Source organism: Triturus cristatus, chromosome 3_2 (assembly GCF_964204655.1).
Source record: "Triturus cristatus chromosome 3_2, aTriCri1.1, whole genome shotgun sequence".
In the NCBI taxonomy this organism is placed as follows: Eukaryota; Metazoa; Chordata; class Amphibia; order Caudata; family Salamandridae; genus Triturus; species Triturus cristatus.
The window spans coordinates 484,919,544-484,942,460 of NC_140584.1; the positions used below are offsets into that span (position 1 = coordinate 484,919,544).

General features: G+C 45.7%; 1 protein-coding gene across 4 annotated transcripts in view; it reads right to left on the bottom strand.

Annotated features, from left to right (window-relative positions):
• STK33 (serine/threonine kinase 33) overlaps nt 1-22,917 on the bottom strand; it is a 1,543,521-nt gene that overhangs the window by 1,214,891 nt on the left and 305,713 nt on the right. For all 4 annotated transcript variants that reach the window (XM_085648124.1, XM_085648123.1, XM_085648121.1 and 1 more), the window contains exon 3: nt 3,165-3,284. In XM_085648124.1, coding sequence (XP_085504250.1) covers nt 3,165-3,281 — 117 coding nt within the window. In that variant the 5' untranslated portion in view covers nt 3,282-3,284. The remainder of the gene's footprint in view (nt 1-3,164; nt 3,285-22,917) is intronic.

A 22,917-nucleotide genomic window follows, 5' to 3' on the forward strand; every position in this document is an offset into this window, starting at 1 on the left:
CTTGAAAAGTTTCCATAATATGGAGGAAAAGGACTTGATGTTTAGCAAGCAAAATCAAAGACAGGCTGTACTACATGACACTTTTGTCTTACCATCTCTACTCCATCATACCAAAGATGGCTCTCTACAGCTTTAGCGGTAGCAAAAGTGGAGATCTTACGCCACTGGAAATCCGCTACACAACCCCATTACTGAATAAATAAGCCGATTCTAGAACAGGTGCGGATGTTAAGACAATCATCTCAGTCGACTAGCGCTAGCCAATGCACAACTTTGGAATACATATATCACTGTTGTGTGGTCATGACTTTGCAGTGGGGTGGACAATATGGAGGGGAGGCGAGATTGCGAGGAGTTACACTTTCAAATGGACATCTCTTTCCACACCCATCGTTTTCCTCTACAGTTGGTTTTGTCTGCACTTGTGAGGGTTCTTTGTTCAATTTGATTTCGACTTTGATTCGTCTTCTCTTCCTACAATGGGAGTTTCTCTTCTTTGCTTCTGTTTTAACACTAAGTACTAGGTTCATGGCATTACCATCTCTGCGTGTTTCATATAATGTAACTTGAGAAAAATAATAAAGAACTGCAATCTATATAAAAAGAAAAGACAAAACTCCAATAAAGGAGGTAAAATTCCCTAGCCCAAAATTTATAAAAATACAAGTGACGCTTTGTTTAATCATTGAATAATTGCGAATTACATTTGTGAAAATGTAAAATGTCAATTGATTAAAATATTAAATATTCATGTCATAGGAAAACAATAAATGATGCTATTTCTTACAAATGCAATCATCACTACACCTACGTTCGAGAGCTAGAATGTATTGCAAACCGGAACATTTAGTGGTCAGTTAGTGCCCTATACCTTTTATATGGTCAAAACTAAAACTGCTGTTTCAACATTCTTCTGTATAACATGTGCTCACTGAATGCAGTCCTCTTTCCTTTTTGCACTGCCGGTTCTACTTACTCCCACGCAGAGTACTCCTTAATCCCGCCTATCCCCTCCCAACAAGGTGTGCAATTGATTAGCACACAAACACATTCCTGGATCAGGGCCTGGCTCGGTAGGAACGAGAACTAACAAAACTCCTATCAGAACAGCTCTTCCCCTCAACTATCTGGGGAGAGATTAGTAGTCACTGAGGCTACAGAAGACTCTAGGCAGCGACACTTTGGCCCAGATGCACAAAACTTGCAGTTTGCAGTTCATAAATAGCGAATCCTAAAAAAAAAAAAAAACGCTATTTAGGAAATGCAAAATAGAATGTACAAAAATAGAAATTTCTTAATAGCGATTCCTACGGGGTATTTAGGAAATGCAAAACCATTTGTTTCTAAAGGCCCATAGATACGAATGGTTTTGCATTTACAAATTAGCAATTTCCTAATAGGAAATCGCAAATAAGGAAATGCCAAACCAAGGGAGCCTATGGGCCTTAGGCCCCCTAAGATTCACCCCCCCCCCCCCCAAAAAAAAAAAAAAAAAAAAAAAAAAAGAGTTGCACATGTAAAGCGCACAAATGTTCTAGGGGCATGTGCACCCTACATGGCACTTTATATAATACTTTTTTGGGTGCATTTTTTAAAATTGCACATGGTTACCATCGACTTGGAGTCGATGGCAACACCATGTCCTAAATGCCCATTTCGCATTTAGGAAATGCTTTGTACATGTGGTCAAAAAATCGAAAATAGGAAATCGCTATTTGCGCTATTTGGTTAGGGAATCGCAAAATGTGATTTCTACTGGGTAGAAATCGTATTGTACGACCACGTTTAGGCTTTTGTACATATTGAAAGGCAGTATTGCATTTCTTAACGGACCGAAATTGCGATTCGGTCCGTTAAGAAATGCAATTTCCTTTCGTACATCTGGCCCATAGTCCCTTAAGAAACAGCCGAGCAAGATGGACAATTTTAAATTCTGTCACCCTTGTGCGTGTTCTGCTATTTCTAAATGCCTCCGATTACGTCTTTCACAATAAACTGAAACTGTGAAATGCACAGTTTCAGTAGCAATTGAGGAGGAACGTGATTTCTGACACTCAGTCCTTGTTCATTACAGTCCACAGTGAACCACCTGATATTTTGCTGGCCAGCACACATACACTCATGTTAGTGGTCATGTAGAGGTGTTACATTTGCACCTGCAATGTAGAATAGGCAGAGGTGGAGCATGTACTAATGGTCCCAACAGACACAAGTAACTTATTAATGTTTGAGTCAGGTGCTCTTCTTCTCATCAGTGAAAAGTGGAATAAACTATCTGAGCTATACAGCCAGCCTGAGAATAAGAAAGAGTGGGGTTGAAATTCCTTAACACACCACAAACCCTGGCATAAACAGCGTTTTCCCTGCTTGGACGTACTAACATGACCACATAGGAACAACATCTAAGAAACAGCTGTCTTGCCTGGAACATGGTAACATTCTATATGAGACCCCATAATTTTCCACTGTCTGCACCGAAACGAATGAAAAGGCCAGTGTTTGAGTTTGACACACCGAGGATTACAGGGTGCACATGTTCTCTGTCACCCATTTACTGAGTACCCCGGCCTCTTTAAGATACCTCTGATACTTGAACCCGATGGTATCTGATCTCTCCAACACCCTACCACTGGATATAAAAAGCAAATCAGTGAGGTGAAGGAACTTGATGACACCACCAGTGTTGGTGGAGTTACCCACCACACTACTGGTCCTGTGTCCTCCTGTTCATACTGCAATGTTACTTACCCACACACTGGACAAGAAAACCCATTGGTGGTAAAATTAATAAGAGCCTGGGTAATAGTTCTTGATGACATACAGCAAAGACACCTTTAACTGCCACTGGCAACAATATTCATGGTGTAGTCCGGTGGTCTAGTCACCCCTAGGAATTGGAGGAGGATTGTTAGTGAAAGGATGCGTTTTTGAGCCCACTAAATCGTGTTGCTTTGAGTTTCCTTCCCTTTTTTGCTAGCTAAAGATTTGTTTTGTTCTGTTAAAAAAGGCATTGGCAGCTGATGTTTGTGGCTCCTCTATTTCTCTTTAAGGTTAAAATATAAATGCAAGACAGTGCAAAATTAAGTAAAAAGAACATCGGACACAGACAATTAAAAAAAATAGTGATAATGTTGAAAAAAACATGGAATGTCATGAATGACCACCTGGATTGCAGCTTCATCATCCATTCGAGTATGTGGGACTTTCATCTCTGCACTACTGCTTCGAGCCCGTTGTGATGGTGGTATCATTCTACAGCCTTCTATTCCTTCTGATGACATTCTCTAGTTTAAAAAAACAAGGAAATTAGAATAAATAGTTTCAATAACATCACTGAGCAAATAATTTCAAAGAAAGTGCAGTACATATGTCAAATATAGGCAGAATGAAAAGTATACTTTAGTAAAGCCCTTTTCCCTATTCCCTTTATGTTTTATTATAATACATAAGGCCCAGCTGTGGGAACATGTGGCGTGGAAAGTGGCCTGCTGGGACTGAACAACTTACTTATCCAGTAAAATTAACACTCCAATCTGTTGTTACTCCCATTACTTAAAAAAGATGCAATACAGAGTTTCCACTAGAAGGTTCTTGAAATCAGTGAAAATGTTTTGCAAAAGAAACGAAGGAACATGCAATGCATGATTATTCTAGCTAGAGCAGCTTGCATTTACTGTGCTTCTACTGTCTCTAATTGGTCTCTTTGCATAGTGAAACGCAATAAGAACAAAGTCATGCAAATATGGAACACTAAAGACTTCAGACAGATCTTATGCTGTTCAGTTTTCGTAGTGATTTGGGGAAGGACTTTTATAGTTGGGGTTTTGGACATGCGCTTTTTGCGACAGTTAGTACTATAATCAAATAGTGAACTGTGGTATCATCTGTGAGAAGTTGCATTTACAGTACGTATATTGTAGCATCCGCCCAAGCCCGAGACCATGCAAAAGGAATACACCACACACGGAGCTCTGGACTGTACGTCTTTAATCCTCAGCATACAATCACACACTGCACTCTCATTACGTCATAACCATTAATAACCACACCTTAACACCTCCCAGCAAATTATGCAATTCCTTGTTGAGTCCGCTCAGAACTGCAAGGGTGCTAGCATACGTAGTCTCACGACACAACATCTCCACCCTTGTTAAATAAAAAGTACAAACAATAGTCACATCATATTTCTTCAATAAGGCATCGAGGCACTCACACTAGTCTGCCAAATCGAGTGCAATGAGATGGTTGAGATGCACTCGGATTTGGCCCCTATGGTACAGGTTCTGATGCTTTATCTGGACTGTCAGGCGAAATCGCCTCATTCATGACTGCAGGAGCTGATAACTGTTGAGATAAGTGCTTAAAGTGTGGTGAGTACAGTGTGATGGGCTTTGCTGGATGATGTGCCGTCACCATATATTCTTTGCAAAACACATTCTTCAAAGGATCAACAGCAAACGTCTGTTTTCCGCTTTCGTTTCTGCTTGACCAGAATCCAGTTGCCTTCATCGAAGGCTGTTTCCTGAGCTCGTTGACGACGATCGGCATATGTTTTCATCTGGCACTTCCGAGAAGTGTTTGTGACACAAACCTTATCCACATTCAAGTATCGGTCTACTGTCCACTGGGGCAGTTTAGTTACAATAGCTCTCCCAAATAGCACAGTGGCAGGACTCTCAACAGTTGTGGGGTGAGAAGTTGAGCAATCGGCATGAAGGGTTTGACACAGGTCCTGGTTTAATTTGATTCCGTCGATAGATGCTCGTTGAATTACAAATTTGAGAGTATCCATGAACCGTTCCACAACGGCATACGTTTAGGGCCACAGAGGTGTGCTCTTTTGATGCTTGACATTTAGACGGACCAGAAATTCCGTGAATTCTTTGCTATTGAATAGTGAACTACTGTCAGATTTGAGAACGGTGGGGATACCCCACGCTGCAAAGATGCCATCCAGCCGCTCAATGACCTTGTCATGGATAGCTGACATTAATTCCTCTGCTGAAGGAAAACAAGAATACTTATTGAGGACTACCATGAGATGATGTCTGTTTCCCAAAGGCCCAAAGAAATCAACTGCAATTCTTTTCTAGGCATGTGCAGGAAGCTCAGACATTGTCAATGGGTCCCGCTTCATTTTGGGCAAAAGGCAGTTGCAAAGATGACACTCTTTTAGTTCCCTCTCTACTTGCTCATCAAGGGACAGGAAAGACACTAGGTCTCTTAGGGCATTTTTGGTGGCTACAAGGCCATAATGTCCTGCTGTCAGGTGTTATGATTCTTGGGCCTCTCAATACAACACCTTCCTTAGTAATGGACAGTTCATCCTGTACATTTTTTAAGTTTTGAAATTCAACTTCGATAGCAAAAGGTTGAGCATGCTTCTTCAAAGCTGTGTTGAAATGATGTCTTTGAGGATAAGCATGTTCTTATCAGCATTAGTAGAAGCAATGATCTCTCAATGGATAGGGCTGCTAGCGTGCTAGATCTCACAATGAAGTTCATGTACTCCTCAGCCATTTTGGATATGGAACTGTGCCACTGCAATGGTATTTGTGAGAAGGAATCAGCAGGGCTCTGATCTTTTCTCGACTTGTGTACAAATGCACAGTCATTCTCTTGCAGTCATAACACCCAACTCTCAATGCAAGAGGGCATCTTGGCTTTCGGGTTTTCAAAAATAGTAAGCAAGTGGTCTGTAATGATAGTGAAACGTTTTCCATATAGAAACACATGAAAATATTCGCAGGCCCACACTACAGCCAGACTCTCCTTCTCTGGCTAAGATTAGGCATATTCTGGTCAGACAGGCTTCGACTGGCATAGGTCACAATGCGTCCCTGAGCATTTGAATGACCATTATGTAACTTGGGGTCAAAATAGGCCATCATGGGTGCATTGTCAATCACATATTTTATTCTTTTGAAGCTTTGATCACATTCAGCAGACACTGGAAAGAAATTTCTTGTTTTGACAAGTCCCTCAATGGGGCACTCAGAGTAGCAAAGTCACAAATGTACCTTGAGCAATAACTAGCCATGCCAAAGAAGGATCACAGCTTGGTGACCTCTTGTGGGGGGCAGGTAGCTGATAGTGCTTGCACTTTATCTGGGTAAGGAGTCATTCCCCCATCAGAGAATATGTGCCCAAAGAATTTGAGTTTGGTCTTGTGAAACTCACACTTTCTGAATTAAGAGTGAAACCTGCATCAGCAAGGAACTGACATTTGAGTAGGACCTTGCCATGCTCCTTTTGTGTTGCCCCAAATACCAGTATGTCATTACTATAATTAAAAGCATGAGTGTCAGGTTGAATTATTCGACAAATAACATCCTGAAATATTTCTGCAGCTGACACTCCAAAATTTATTATTTTGTATCTGAACAAACCAACATGAGTCAAAAAAGTAGTGCGGTACCTGCAGTTTTCTTCCAACTCGGGTTGATGGTATCCCTTGTTCAGGTGAATGCTTGAGAAGACTTTAACACCATTCATTTGCATGATCATGTCTGCTATGTGTGTACCCGGATGTCTTTCTCTCTTGATTGCTTTGTTGGCCTGCCGCATATCAACACAGATGGGCGCTGCACCTCGACTTTCCTTTTTTGGCACCACCCCTATGGGTGAGACCCATGACGTAGGACCGGTGGAGTGCTCAATGATGTCATGCTTCAACAGCATTTCTAGTTCAGTCTCAACGGCTTCTTGCAAGTGTAAAGTGACTCTGCGGTGTCCTGGGGCAACAGGCCTTACTTCCTCATTGATGTGAAGTTGCATTTTCATTGTCTTGAGCCTGCGTAGGCCAAGAAATAACGACACACAACTACAGATTGAGTATGGAGGTTGTAATTGGGAGATATCAGTCCCATGTCAGAAGCGGTGGCAAAAAGGGAGTAGGCATGCACTAGAAGAAGTTCCTGGAAGAACGAGAATTGGTGCGTGCACAGATACTTTTTTTGTCTCATTGTCGTTATGAATGACCTTTGCCTCTGCAACAGCTTAGAAGTAGTTCACGTTTATAGTTTGGTGATTGACAGGTTGAGGCATGGCACACGAGATAAGCTGTTGAAATTTGCGACCGGCATGATGTTAATCTATGCGCCACTATCTATGGCAAAGGTTCTGGGGCAACTGTTGACCTTATTGTAATCTTGGGGCAATGTCTGAATGAATTCGGTTTCATGTGGTGCAGGCAAACCTACATGAACCTGTCATTCCTTGGTTAATGCCATCATCCCACATCCATCTTCTTCCCTGGCGCTCGATAATGACGTTGACGAGCCTTTGTAGGATGAACTTGATGACGATAGACATTGTCTGGTTTCTACTAGTCGTAACTGATGTCGCTTTTTGGCTTTGAGAGGGTGAGAATGCTTCTAGAACCTTCTGGTGTCCATTTTCTCTTTTCACTGTGATGTTGTTAGTTTTTTTTCCACTTTGCAAAACACTATTAAGTGATTTTCTTAACAGCAACCTTTGCACGTTTGTCTTAAGGCTGCACATTTGCCTTCATGTGGAAATGAAAACCTACATTGAAAACACAGCTTTTTCTTCTTTGGAGGCGTCGAGTTGCATGCATCTAGCTTGTGCTCGCTTTTCATGACCAGCGCGGATTAATTTTTCGCTATTTCAGCTTTCATATCAGTGGCTTGTGGATATACTTGTGGATATACTCTTGCCTTGGCCCTTATAGACACTACTACTCTTTCTAAGTTGAGTGTCTCTCTCTCAACATGCATCTTCTGAAGAAGTCTGAAAGACAGCCATTGATAACTCAGACATATGACTTCTTCATCAAGTTCAATAAACTTGCAGTGTTTGATAAGCACATCAAGTCTCTCAACAAACTCATCCATCGTTTTACCAGTTTGCTGTCCTCACCCGATTGAAAATGTACCTTTCATAGTCCACATTTGGCATCGGATTGAACTTGGCTTCAAAAGCTTCTTTGATTTGACGGTATGATACTGCATCAGCTTGTGATATTTTTTTTATCACTTCTTTCACTTCATCACCAGCAAGGTTCTTTAAGTACTTAATTATTTTGACCATCGTCTGCTTCTTCCAGTGAGTCTATGAAATCATCGAGCTTCTCGATCCATGCAGTCCACCTGGCACCAATATTCTTCTTCTTCCCCATGGCGATGCGGTGGTGGTTTCAGGAATGTGGCACACAATACTTTGCACAACCTGCTGCTGCCATTGAAAACATTTTCACTACCCCAAAGGCCTTTCGGTGCACTGGATGCCACTTGCAGCTATGCATGCAACCGGGCCTGGTCATCACACCCAATTTGAGGTCGTGTGACACTCCCCTCGCTCTAGCTGGTAAGTACGCTTACACTTTCGTACCTAGTTATCACTGGCTTTAGTGCTTGCTTTGCATGGATACTAGTCCTGCGTTGTGACGCAATGCACTATTTCTTCTTTCAGCCTTACCAACGGACTCTGGTGGGATATTTGATTGTGCTCCCCACAGGGCCTTCAACTTCTTTGAGGGCTGTATATGGGCTGGAGCTGAGCTGGTATTCCACACACACCAACTTCAAACTGCTTCTTATCTGTTTGGGCACACGTTGTGTGAATGAACAGTTTGCTGTAGTGTTAAAAACTCTCAGGGAGAGCAGTTTTATTTCTTTGGGGCACAGATCCCCTACTCATCGCCAGTTGTAGCGCCTTCCCCATCCCGGGAGCATGCCAACGGAATATGCTAGAAATGGAGCTCTGAATTGTAAGCCTTTATTCCTCAGCATACAATCACACGCTGCACTATCATTAAGTCATAACCGTTAATAATCACACGTAATTCCTTGACGAGTCCACCCAGAACCACAAGGGTCCTACCGCACATAGTCTCACAAATCTACATATATCTTTTGCATTACATTCATAGGTAGCATGCATTTATTCCTTATCTTCGTCTATTGGATTCAAACAAGCTTCCTAATACATTCAGCGTAGTCAGTAGTGGTAACAATGTCACCATTTTTTTCATAGTGACTTTGATCATGAGAGAATTAAAATAGGAACAGTATATTGATCCAAAATAAATTGCTTCCAAGCCGTGGTCATAGATGTAGTCCTTCTATGTAAGCTAGATGGAGTCAGTGGCTCGGAGGAGCACCAAACAAAATCAAAAGTTGTCAAGGTCTAGACAGCAGCAGGAATACACAATGTATTTGTTACAGTATGTTTAACATATGATTGAGTGATGTAAAGGAGTGATTAGGGCTGGATCTGGAGTCAGGGTGATATTTGTACACACAGTCTACATCTCTGGCTGTTGTCATGCACAGAAATCATCGATCATACAGATTACTCTACAAACCTTGCAAGTCATAGTATTAAATACAACCAGAGATAGGGTGCCCCTCTCAAAAGGCATATACAGCAGAAGAAAAGCAGTCCACTTAGAGAGGTGATGCAGAAAATCATGTCTCCCCAATTTAACATATTGAAATTTCTAAAAGCATGTACTTTGTTAATTTGATGATGTAAAACCTATGCATACCTCACACTTTATGCAGGCAAAGCTTGAGGATAGATGATTGTTAAGTAATGTTTAAACAAAACCTAACTAACTTTTCTGGGTTTCTGTACTTGGGCAGCTAGGACTTTATTATTGGTGCCTCTGACTCAATCCACCTTTGAAAGTAGGAGTCCTGTACAAGTAAACAATGCTTCTCATACTGTTTTAAAAGTTGGAATTTGCTTGGATCTTCTGCTTTTTTACCCACTCCTTTATTTAAAGTTATCTGTGGCAACACAAGGAAATGTTTCTTTCCTGGTAGAATGAGCACTGTAGTGATGTTTTTAGTCACAGAGTTACATTTGCTCTATGGAGGAAATGGAAAGGATTTCCTGGAAGCAAGAACAAAAATCATTGGCAAAGCCAATAAGTCTCGCCTACAGGGGAGCTTTTATTTTTGGCAATGTGTTTTAGCCATGCTGTATATGGGAGTTGCTGCTGTTCAGCATGACTAAAGGTTAGTGAGATGGGGTGGTGTGGGTAGATTAGAGTGGAGTGGGGTGGGGTAGAATGGAGTGGGTAGAGTGGAGTGAGGTAGATTGGAGTAGAGTAGAGTGTAGTAAATAGGTGTGAGAGGAGTAGATCAGGGACGTAACAGGCGCCCTCAGCCCCCACGGTGCGGGCGGTCCCCGAGCTGCAGGGGGCCCCCTCAGCACACCCTCAAGCCCAAGAGCTCGGATTAGATTTGGAGTGGGGTGGGGGCCCCTCCCTGTACGCGTACTTTCGTTACGCCACTGGCTACGAGTTTATAAAAGGGAACAAACCCTCCGTGTGACAAGAACATGCACCCCATTAACAATTTAAAGACTCACCGACTGTTATCCCTCACCTTCCAGCGGTTATTGCGGGCGGCGCGCGGCCTTGGCCTGCTGAGAGGAGATAGAGGTGGGAGGGAACTCAACAGGTGGGATAGGGGTGCACACAAAGCACGGGAACGAAATGCAACCCCACAAGGTAACACATTTTATAGACAAACCATTTGAAGGCAGCCGACAACCAGGCCTATACCGTCCACTCCTAGTACAAATACGGCCACGAGGACTCCCGTTTCCCCCCCCTCTTCCCCGGTAAAAAGTGTTTGTTTCCTGGATCTCACTTAGCCATTCAGGGCCCTCCATGCCAGATGTTCTCCAGATCTCATTGGCTGTAGAAAGCACCTAGAAAGTTCAAAGGTGAAACTGCGGTTATTTGTCATGGCTCTGGATCAGAGGGCTGCAGCGTCAGGCAGGGTTGCCGTTGCTACGTGTTTCACGCTGATCTTGGACAAGGTGCAGGGGCACAGAACCCCCTGAGCCCTGATAATTGTTGTACGTATACCCCAACCGCAGTCACATTGGGCATGGCCGCCCGTGCTCTTGGGCATTTGATGGCTGCCGCCCGATGTGAATTTAATTTTGCTGAACCAGATCGAGGGTGACTGCAGTGGACCTCGTTGGAGTTGTTCGTCACACTCACGGTAAGGTTCATTCAGCGGCTGCCAGGAAGACAGTACTCACAGCAGGGACAGTCAGCTGTTTGTGTAATTTGTGTTGGGACAGCGCAGCAGAAAGGTATTATGTAAATGCATGTTGTTGGGTTCCATAGCTTGAGGCGAGCGTTTTGGAAAACTTTGTATTTTGAAGTCTGTTAGAGTGAGCTTATCGACACTCTGTGGAGCAATGGAAATTGTCACTGAGTGCGCTTTGTCTAAAAACGGAAAGCTGTCTTTCTCCTGGTTTGTAAATCATGACAGCTTAATTGGTGACGTAGAGACCTGTTTGCAAAGGTCGGTGTCAATTGTGGTGCGCTTTGCATCTACTATAAAGCAGCTGTTCACTTCTCCGCATGATAGCGTGTTTTCGCAATATAATTTTTTCGCCGCTTTCCTGCACAAGATGTTGCTGTTTTCCGAGCATGTCTTTGTAAAAAAGCTTTGTTTCTAACCCTTCTGCTCATCAAGCCAAACAGAGTGTTGTACAAATCACGATAAATAAGTGGTAACAACTTTAAAATATGTAGGTTTGAAAGAATTAATGTATATAATATAAACTTTAGTTGTACACACTGCTAAATAGACATAATATGCTGTTGAACTTGAAAGGCACTCTGGGCCTTCACGAAAGTGCATTGTAGCTTATGTATAGCACACCCTCACCCTCAGCCTGTGTCCCAGCCCGGGCCCCTAGTAATTGTTGTTGTCACCTGACAACACTAGAACTCTCCTTCAACACATGCTCCGAGTCCGGGACTCGGAGTTGCTGAGCAGGTGGTGTTTAGGACAGGCCCGCCTCTTATATTAGCCGAGCAGTGCCACTATGACCCGATCTGCATAGCGATCTCCTCACCACCAGCGCTGTGACTGGGGACAGACAGACTTGGCTACTGTATAGCAGCAGACACAAGGTATTATTAAATTAAGGCTACCACAGTAATGTCACACTGATGAGGGGTTAAATATACCTGTTGAAAGCATTTGACTGTACCAATGATACATTGCATATTCCCAAAGCTACGATCCATTTGCCAGGGCACTAGGTTAGTTCCCTTAGATTTCTGGTGATTTGCAGCTGGTTTAAGATTTTCTTAGAGTTTCTTGTTGCTCAAATGGGTGTCATTTCTGATATTTATATATGTTTCCCTCGTCTTTACTGCTTGATTTTGCTCACGAAAAAGTGTCACTCATAGTGGTTGAAATGTCACTCATAACTACACTGATTTTATGAAAATGTCACAAATAGCAATCTGAAACCTTGGCAGCTATGTATGAGCAGCAACAGACAGCAGCTCTGAGACAAGACAGCACCAGCCACCCGCATACCAGTGAGGCCCCAAGGAGCCAACCTTCCCCTCAAGCTGCCTGCGTCGCTCTAGTAGGACGTGACGTCCCCTGCAGCGCACCGACCAATTGTATCAAACAACCTGACTGGGCCCAGCCCTAAGTCAGGTTGTCTGAATCAGAGCTGCATGGCGCTGCAGAATAATCACATAAAGATACATTGTAGCACAGTGAGACTGCAAGCTGCACCTTAGCTCCACAGGGAGCCCCCAAGCCTGTGGGAGCATTGCTCACAGGGCACAAGGGAGGGCGCTGCCACCTACCACACACAGTGCCTTCCATAGCGCTTCACAGTGACAGCTGACATATCTGCAGAAATGCGTGACAATGCATTTCACTGCGGTGATGCAGAGCACCACACTGAAATGCGTTAGCATCACGCCTGATGCGGGATACTTGGCAGGACTGCACATTGCCAATTTTCCTCGCTTCCTCCATGGCTTGTAGCATCCTTGCTACACTACTGTGTCTGGAGTCAGGCCCTCGCTTCTGGTGGGTGGTTGTGGTGAGGTCTGTGTGCACCACAGCGGATGCAAGGGTGGGCTAGAATACCACTAGCAGCCTGTGCAGTATTTGGCTGGGCACCAGTTCCGGAACTTTTATCATATCTTTAGTCATTCTTCAAGCAAACCAGGAGCTGTGGTGGAGACTCTAAGGGTTGGGAGAGGGAGGGTTATTGATAAGATGAAGAGGCATTTTCAAAACACCATAATCCGCAACGAAGCGCCCCTGGAAGCTCTGCTTTGGACATTTAGCTGGGAAGAGTAGTGCTCGTGAGTGTAACACAAGATTATCACAATAAACATCGATTTCCAGTCAGATGTTACTCTACTTCTTTATTAAACGTGAGAGTAAAAAACACACAGCTAACCTCTAGTCCATATGGTACCAGAGTTGGGTCCCAACAAAGCTCAAGCATAGCTCTTAGAAATGTGCTATTCGGCGCTGCATCACCTATAAAGGCCAATATAAAAATTCAGTCTTTGGAGGAATGAATTAGGTACTCGTTCTCATCTGCCTGGAAGGTGCCACCCCAGCAGATTCCAAGTGGGCCAATGTTCCTGTACTTACATTTAAGGGGTGTATGAATAAAAGTGCTAGTTTGACCAGGTGCAGTTCCACCCCCAGTGCAGCCACATGTGGGTACACTGTTTAACCTGCTGATAGATGGTTGAAACTGTCAGAGCAGGAGGGCCAACAATCGGAAATTCACATTCATATCATACATTAGTTTCCGTTCCTGGGCCACTAACTCGTAATGTCTTTTAGCCCTGTCCAGTCCCTCGCAATTGCCTTTACTTAAAAGAAATTAAAGAAGGTGAGCTACGATAGTGAAGTGGAAAGGCAGAGTCTGAAACCAATACCACCCCCACCATTCCCACACACAGTTCGAAATGTAGCATTTTTAGGGTCGAGCCTGGGCAGCGCATGCGCTGCTCTGCGAGGCATGCTGTAGAGTATGGAGTTGAAGCTCCGCCCATATTTTTCATTGGCTTTAGTCAATGTCCTTCGTAAATGCTGGCTTCTGATTCGTTAATAGGCTTTTTAGTCCCTCCTTAGTACTGCCTTGTCTTAATGTGTAACCTCTCACGAGGACTGGCCCTTTTACTTCTATTACGCAGTATGTCTTATTTAGTCTGCAAGCACTATTTTCTTCAATGAGTTTCTCTTACTGCAGGCACGACATAATTTCCTGCAACATTCAGTGCGCCATGCGTGCTTTCACTTTCCAAGCAGCCCGGACAATGGCGGCCGCTCCTTTGAGATGAAATGGGTCTTGCATTTACAAGAGTTTCAGCTATTGGCATTGCAAATGACAATGCCTTTTATTTATGTATTAATGATCAAAACAGATAAGTAAAAGTCATTGTCATTTACAATGCCAATAGCTTAAACTCTTGCAAATGGAAGACCATTGGGTCATGCCACCAGTAGTCTCACGCAAAAGTGCCGACTGTCAATGAACTAGATTTACTCCCCCGGCACATGTCACTGGCACCTAGCGCCATGTTGTCAGAAAAGCGCCCATCCAGCACCTTTCAAACAAACCCTTAAACACAAAGCAGCGAAGCAATTCTTAGTATTGTGGAACACCTTCTGCTTCCTTCAGGGCCACTTAACTCAGGCTAGACCCTTCGCAGCAAGGTGTTTGTTTAGTTATCACTCACAAGACTTAGAACTTACCCTTATCCCACCTAAACAACCCATTCTTATGAAGCAGAAGCTTCCCTGGCCCTCATACGGTGGCTTGGGACCCGGCACTGACAGGGGCATAACACAGGACCCCGCAGTGCGGGGGGGGGCCCCTCACTTACTTTATCATGAATTGAATGGTGCACGGTGCGCAGTGCGCACGGCACCTTTAATAAATGAAATGGTGCGCAACGCATGCATGCCTGGGTCCCCGCCGGGAGGCGGGCCTCAGAAGCTAATCTCTAATTAAATGGTGCGTGCACAGAGGCTTGCCCCGGTCTGCATGAATTAAATGCTGCACAACAACAGCAGCTGCACACGCTGCAGAGCCAAGGCGAGGTGGGCAGACTCTAGGTGGGCTCCATTGCAGCCGGGCAGTGGCTGCGTTCGCTGCAGAGCCAAGGAAAGGTGGACAGACTCTGGGTGGGCTCCATTGCAGCAAGGCAGGTGGGCATTGTCTGTGCTGGGTGCAGAGCCCCAGGGGGGGTGGGCAGTGTCTGTGCTGGGTGCAGAGCCTCAGGGGAGGTGGGCAGTGTCTGTGCTGGGTGCAGAGCCCCAGGGGGGCTGGGCAGTGTCTTTGCTGGGTGCAGAGCCTCAGGGGAGGTGTGCAGTGTCTGTGCTGGGTGCAGAGCCTCAGGGGAGGTGCGCAGGGTCTGTGCTGGGTGCAGAGCCCCAGGGGAGGTGGGCAGTGTCTGTGTTGCCTGCAGAGCCCCAGGGAAGGTGGGCAGTGTCTGTGTTGCCTGCAGAGCCCCAGGGGAGGTGGGCAGTGTCTGCGCTGGGTGCAGAGTCCCAGGGGAGGTGGGCAGTGTCGGCGCTGGGTGCAGAGTCCCAGGGGAGATGGGCAGTGTCTGTGCTGGGAGCAGAGCCCCAGGGGAAGTGGACAGTGTCTGTGCTGGGTGCACAGACCCAGGGGAGGTGGGCAGTGTCTGTGCTGGGTGCAGAGATCCTGGGGAGGTGGGCAGTGTCTGTGCTGGGTGCAGAGCCCCAGGGGAGGTGGGCAGTGCCTGTGTTGCCTGCAGAGCCCCAGGGGAGATGGGCAGTGTCTGTGCTGGGTGCAGAGCCTCAGGGGAGGTGGGCAGTGTATGTGCTGGGTGCAGAGCCCCAGGGGAGGTGGGCAGTGTCTGTGCTGGGTGCAGAGCCCCAGGGGAGGTGGGCGGTACACTATACTAAGCACAGATTTTTAGCTTAGGTGTTTTTAGCCACGTCCGTAATTACATCGCGCACACACTTTGGAGAGACCCCCCATATTTTTCATCCCACTTAAAGCCCCAGAAACAACACCATGTCACTGTCACCTCATGGCCTGGCACTGTGCATCATGCATGACTCATAACAACTTTCCAGATTGCCTATGTGCAGAGGTATAGTGAACCCTCCCCCACCGAACCCCGCCCCTTGCTTTAGGAACTACGGCGAAGTCCTTGATGGACCTCTTCTGTCTGCAACTCTGCAGACAAAGGCTCAGCTCATAATTAATATGAAAAGGTGGGCAAGTGAGTAGGTGAATGGATGGGTGGATGGCTGGATGGATTGGTGAATGGATGAATGACCGGTTGAATAGATGGATAATGCGAGAGGATGGATGGATGGATGGATGGATGAGTGAGTGGAAGAATGGATGAGAGAAAAGGTAAATAGGTGGAAGGGTTGACAGATGGGTAAAAGGGTAGACGGATGGGTAAAAGGGTGGATGGATGAGTGAAAGGGTGGATGGATGAGTGAAAGGGTGGATGGATGAGTGAAAGGGTGGATGGATGAGTGAAAGGGTGGATGGTTGAGTGAAAGGGTGGATGGATGAGTGAAAGGGTGGATGGTTGGATGAGTGAAAGGGTGGATGATGAGTGAAAGGGTGGATGATGAGTGAAAGGGTGGATGATGAGTGAAAGGGTGGATGATGAGTGAAAGGGTGGATGATGAGTGAAAGGGTGGATGATGAGTGAAAGGGTGGATGATGAGTGAGTGGGTGGGTGGATGAGTGAAATTATGGATTGATGAATTGATAAGTGAAAGGGTGAATGGATGAGTGAAAGGGTGGATGTAAGGATGGGTGAGTGAGTGAAAGGGAGGGTAGATGGACAAAAGGATAGATAGATGAGTGAAAGGATAGATGGATGAGAGAAAGGATGGATGGATGAGAGAAAGGATGGATGTGTGATAGGGTCAATGGATGGATTCATGAGTGGATGAGTAGATGGATGGGTGGGTGGAAGGCAGGATGGCTAAGTGAAAGGGTCGATGGAGAGAGAAAGGGAGGATGGATGGATGGATGACTGAAAGGGTGAATGGGTGGAAGGATGAGGGATTGGGTGGATGTATGAGTAAGTATTGCCGGTGGTAGCATTTCCCGGCAGTGTGCATTGACAGTGAGGCAAGGAAACCAGCTCTTTCAGCCTGTTACCCGTTCCAGATCCCCCCCCCCTCCGTTTCCATTCTCACAGAGGGGGGAGCGAAGGCAGCAAGCTCCATGGGACGCTGAGCCCCGGGTACGCGGAACGCTGTGAGTGGGTGCTGCGAGCGACTCTTAGAACGGCTTCCAACGGCCCACAGCAGCACTCCGTACTAGGTACTCGGCAACCCTGAAAAAGGAAGAGAGGCCGGTATTGTTGGAACTTTGTTCATCCTATCCTCCTCGTTATGGGCCATTTGGGCGGATACACGGAATAGCTGAAGGACGAATTTTTGGGGCGCTCCGCTTCCTCATCTGCAGTGTTGGGGGATGTTTGATTCATGGTTGTAATTTCAGAGTCATACAAAGGATTTTGTTGGCAGATCTATAGGCCTTGTCAAACCAACCTGGTCTAAGAAACAAGCTCCTTGTGTTACTGCTCAGTTTTACAAAACGCATGGATGACATCTAGCGGTCTAACTTCCAAAGCTGATAAGTGGACTCGAATCTTGACTTCTCTACTTGCCCCGAGGGAAACGGCTGATTACCTGACCATCTGTTCATCTTTTACCATCTGCCTGGGTCCTTACCTGCAAGCCGTGAGGGGAACGGTATTAACATCGCAGCCAAAAAGGACTACAACTCCCAGAGGCCCTAGCGCTATCAGCGCGTCAGCTGAGGGCGTCAGAAGCCCTCATAAGCTCGGTGCACCTCCCGTCGCGGGACGCGCGCGGGCTCGCCCGGGCCAAGGGCGGGCCCGTCCCTCGCCCGTCATCGCCAGGAATAGGCAGGGCTGGGCTACCCCCCTAACGCTGACTTCCCACTGGTGCTTTTAAGGTATTGTTGACTCGTTGTTGCTGCCGGGGAAAACCTAACTGTTCACCACCTGTGTCATTCTTGCTACTAGGGATTTCCCTTCTGTTGTTATTATTGGATATCGTTCAGCTTGCTCTGCTCCCCTGTATCGTTGCTATTACGTCCGGAGACATCTATAAATTTACGCATCTGGAGCTCGGTGTGTTTTTCTGAATTGACAGGGAAAGAGAAGTGCTCTCAGCGGGAAGAAATGGCAACTAAGTCGGGCAAGTTGGGCAAGGGTGGGAAGGTAGTCCCTACAGGCTCAGTTATGGGAACATTGGACCAATTTATTGTACGTGCTTCCTCAATTCTGGCCTATGAAATTGACTGCACTGAAAAAAGACTGTCATTGGACATTGCGGCCAATAGAAGGTCCTCAATGGGTCTTCTAGCTGGGGCGGTGACTCCCATTTCTTCTACCAGTATTCCAATCATCCCTATTATTAACCCTGGCCCAGTTGTTCAGCCAGGTGAGTGTATTGGTATGGATCAGGGTGTTCACACTGCTCTAGTACACCCAGCCCCTAGTGAACCCCATAGGGCGTCGGAGCTCGTATCTACACTTGCATCCCCACCTGAGGGTCAAATAGGCTCTTTAGTTGGCAGCATTTCGCCTGATCCAGTGGAGTGTAATGCTAGGACTCGTTATAAACGTGGTGTAAAACCAGCGCACCCAGCGCCAGTAACCAAGAGGAAGCGTGGGAGTATGGCCCGAACCGAACTTTCTGGAGGAACATTGATGCCTCTAGCTAATAGTGCTGAGATCTTGTCTCCAACGATGGCTGAGATAGACCAAGCAATGTTACCTGGGATAGATACCCCGTCTGAATTGTCACAGACAACATGGGATAAAATCGAACAGTTATTCAACAGAATCTGTATCCCTATTTACAAAAGATTGATCTCCATTGAAAAAAGACGATCTATTTGAAGGTGTAGAAGGTGTAGAAGCTAAAACTACTAATAGTGTGAGGTCTGTGGATAGTGCTAGTATTGGGCAGCGTATGTTGGGGACCACTGAGATTATTTCAAGGTTAAATCCTTCAGAACAGTCCCCACAGATAGCTGTATCTAAAAGTAACCCTACCGTGATTGTGAGTGCTCCCATCCCTCAGTCTTCCTTGCATGCTACAACCGGAGCACAGGACCCATGTAGGGTGGGTGTAGTGTTGGGTGGTTCTAACTTAATCCCCCCTGTCTTAGACAGGGGTAGTAGGGTGCCAAATGATTTATCCTTAGGCAGACTACCACGTATAGACCTTCCCCCTGCATCTACTCCTTATGTGTGTATTCTGAAGGGGGTTCCCCCATTGAGAACAGGACAACGTGAGGACTACACGGATTTAAAAAATAAGTGTATTCATTGGCTTAACACAAACCGAACATTACCTCCTGGTGTCTTGGCTAAAATTCTTTTTGCAAGAAGGGTGGATTGGGTTGGGCCAAGACAGAAAACGATTGAGGGTGATTGTATTATCATTAATTTTGGGGACACTAGTGCCGGGGAGTACATTTGTGGTTGGCATCATCAAGGCATGGATTCTAGGATAAAACCTCTTCCCCTAACATATTTTTACCCTGCCCCCTCCTTAGGCCCTTGGAAAGCTAGGGTAAGTAGGAGTGCTCCGGTAGGGGGGCCTGGGGGGGAGCTAGGAGTTCTGACAGGAAATAGGTTTGATGTTTTATCTGGCCTAGAGGAGTGTGATTGACGACAAAGCACGACGAATCACCATAACTCGGTATGTATTCCCAAAGGTATCAACCCTTCAGATCAAGATACGAAGATGCCCGACGTGGGTTATGGAAATTCAACCGTACCTAATCACCCTTTAGATGGGATTATAGCAAATAAAATCCCTTCCGACGATAGTGGGAAATTCCATGGGGAAAGTGGGGTCAATGAGCCAGCACTGTTGATGGGGATGACCACGACCTTGGGTTTTCCCCCTACTCACTCTGGCCGTCCCATGCTAAAGGATTCTTGTATCCATGGACCTATAGTCTTAAAGTTTCTATCCTGGAATATTGCAGGGTTGGGTTCCAAACTAGCACATTCTGAATGGTCAGACTTTATTGAAACCCATGATTTATGTTTTTTTCAAGAATCTTGGGCAATAGAGCCCCTGTTTCGTTTGGGGTATCTTACTTTCCAGGTCCCTGCGGTAAGACAAGAGAAGGGCCGCCCAATGGGGGGTTTGGTTATTTGGGTACGGAAGGCACGAAGGTGTAAAATTACACAAACACCCACAAATAGTAATGATATCCTTGGGCTAAAAATCACTCCAGAACAAAGACCTAGCCTATATGTTTTTAATGTTTATGCTAGAGGCCTGGCTGGTGGGCGGCGTTCTTACATTGTAGCTGACCTGGACAGGCTGTTGGACGATATACCAAGGGAATCTAGTCCGATGGTAGTGGGGGATTTTAACACTACGTTTGAACCCCTAGGGCTAAAGGATCAAGATTTAACGGAGGATGAGGATGCAAAATACCCACACTTGAGGTTGAGCCAATTAAAAAATGGACAGAGGCGGCAATATAAATGAAAGGGTTGTGTATTGGGCAACGGCGGAGGGCCACAAATGGGCGCACATTGTCTGATAAGAAGGGGGCCAATACCTTTAACAATGGACGTAGGGCGAGCCGCATTGACTATGTTTTGGTAAGCCTGCCCTTGGGGCATTGCGTGAGGGATATGATCGTAGTTACCCGAGTGGAAAGTAACCATGACCCACTCATTATCACAATGGCCGGGTTGCTAGATGAAGTTATGCCAGTTAGCCCAGTGGTAGGAGCCAGTGACCTGGTATTGACTAACGACATACGACATTTGCGATGGAAAAACGTTTCAAGATCCCAGGCAACACTGACAGTGATGAATAATGAGGTGGACAGGGTATTAGAAGTTTGGGGTTCTGGTGAAAGAAGCCAGATTCCCTTGACCCATATTACCGAGATGCATACAGCACTGTTCGAACAATTAAAACTGTTCTTTTGCAAACCTGCCAAGTACGGCCAGGGTAAGAAGAAGAAAATTGATGGATGGTTTACTGACAACTGTCGACAGATGCGAAGAAACTTGGGGCTAGCTATAGGCGAAGGAGACCCAGCAAAAGTAAGGTTGGCACGGGACTCCTATAAAAGAGCAGTTAAAGCTGCAAAAAAACTTTGGGATCAGGCAAGATGGATTGAGCTTAAAGAAGCTTGCGAGTCACGAAACCCTAAAGCATACTGGGATACGTTTAAGTGGGATAGGGGGGGGATCCCGGACCCCCCGCAGAACAATGTTGCCCACCACTTATGGGTGGAATATTTTAAACCCTAGTACGCTTCTTTGGAGGATGAACAGTCTATGGGTCCTATTGATCTAACCTTTTTCTCTGGCGAGGTGTTCACGTTAGGGGAAGTAGATAGGGCTCTGGATACCATTATCCCTAGTTGTGCTCCCGGAATGGCTAATATTCCTGGAGATGTGTTTTTGAATTACAAAACCTCATGGCGCCTGTATATAAGATATTTAGCTTGTGGGGCTCCAATCCCGGCCTCTTGGAAAGGGGCCAAGATAATACCGGTTTTTAAAAAGGGGGACAAATCCGTTCCTGCCAACTATAGACCAATAAGTCTTATAGACTCCATCCAAAAGATCATGGGTAGACTGATTTTACAAAAGCTGCAGTCATGGATGATGAACAAATCCTTACCCCACTACAAGCGGGTTTTCGCCCCCTTACAAGTACCATCGACCAGGTCTTCCGTTTTATTAACATCTATTGGAAGACAGTTGTATTGGGGAAAGGAGCCCTGTATGCGGTATTCGTTGATCTGAAAGCAGCCTTCGATCTGGTGCCACGACGTAGGCTGTGGGGTGTCTTAAGTGAAATGGCGATGCCTGCTGAATTGCTGTCTTTGGTCGTCCACCTACATGAGGATAATCATGCGCGGGTCCGGTGGGGGGCAAAGGGTGAGGTCACTGAATCATTCCCCGTTGACAGGGGAGTGCGCCAGGGTAGCGTGCTTGCGCCTACCCTGTTTTCGCTCTTCGTGAACGGGGTGGCTGATTTCCTCTTGGAGACCCTCACCGATGCCCCTGTGCTGGCGAAAGAACACATACCGATCCTCATGTTCGTGGACGATACTCTGATAGTTTCCAAGACCCCTAGTGGCTTACATAAAGCCCTTAGTAGGTTTGAGGACTTTTGTTCAACCCGGGGCCTTGTAATTAACACAGAAAAGACAACATTTATGACATTTAATGAGCACAAATCCTTCCGGGGCAAGGTATTTATGAATAATGTACCTCTTGATAAAGTAGACGCCTTCACGTATCTGGGGGTTACGCTTCAGTCAGACATGAGCTGGTCTAAACAGATTAATATAGCTACCCTAAAGCATAAACAACAGGCTGGGATTCTCGCAGTTAATTTTAACACCTCTTTCTCCAAACCAATTAGCCCATTGATGGAGATTTATGGTTTGAAAGTCCTAAGCTCCACTCTGTACGGTGCGGAACTATGGGGGTTCCAGAACCTATCTACCATAACTGTGGCTGAAAACTCTTTTTTGCGCAAGGTCACCAGCGTCCCAAAAAGTACTCCCATGTGCCCATTATTGTTTGGCTTGGGAAGGAAAACAGTAAGGGATTTGGCTAAACTTCGCCCTCTTTTATATTGGCGAAGATTCTGGTGTACGGTTGAACTTTCACATTACGCAAGAGGGTTAAAAGATGTAATGGACACAGATTGTTTCCATAGGATCAAATGGCTAGTGGAGATAAGGTTGTTGTTGATGAACCTAGATCTGAGAACACTTTGGGATGATCCCCAAAATGCTCCTTTTTCATCAAAGAAGATATTGAAGGAGAAGTATTGGTACATGATAATGGCAACAACACGAGCGAAGGGTGCAGTAAAACACCTGTCAGGCCGGTTCCTTGAACTGAAGATAAAACCTGCACTAGAACATTATTGGGACTCTATTGAGAAACCTTTAGACAGGAAGTTAGATTTCCAAATGAGGATTGGTACCCTACCAGTCACTGGCAACTGGGTTGGGGTTACTATGAAAGTCTGCCCAAAATGCTCAGATAAAGAAGAAACGGTTAGTCATTTGTTGTTTTTTTGCCCACTGTATAAAAAA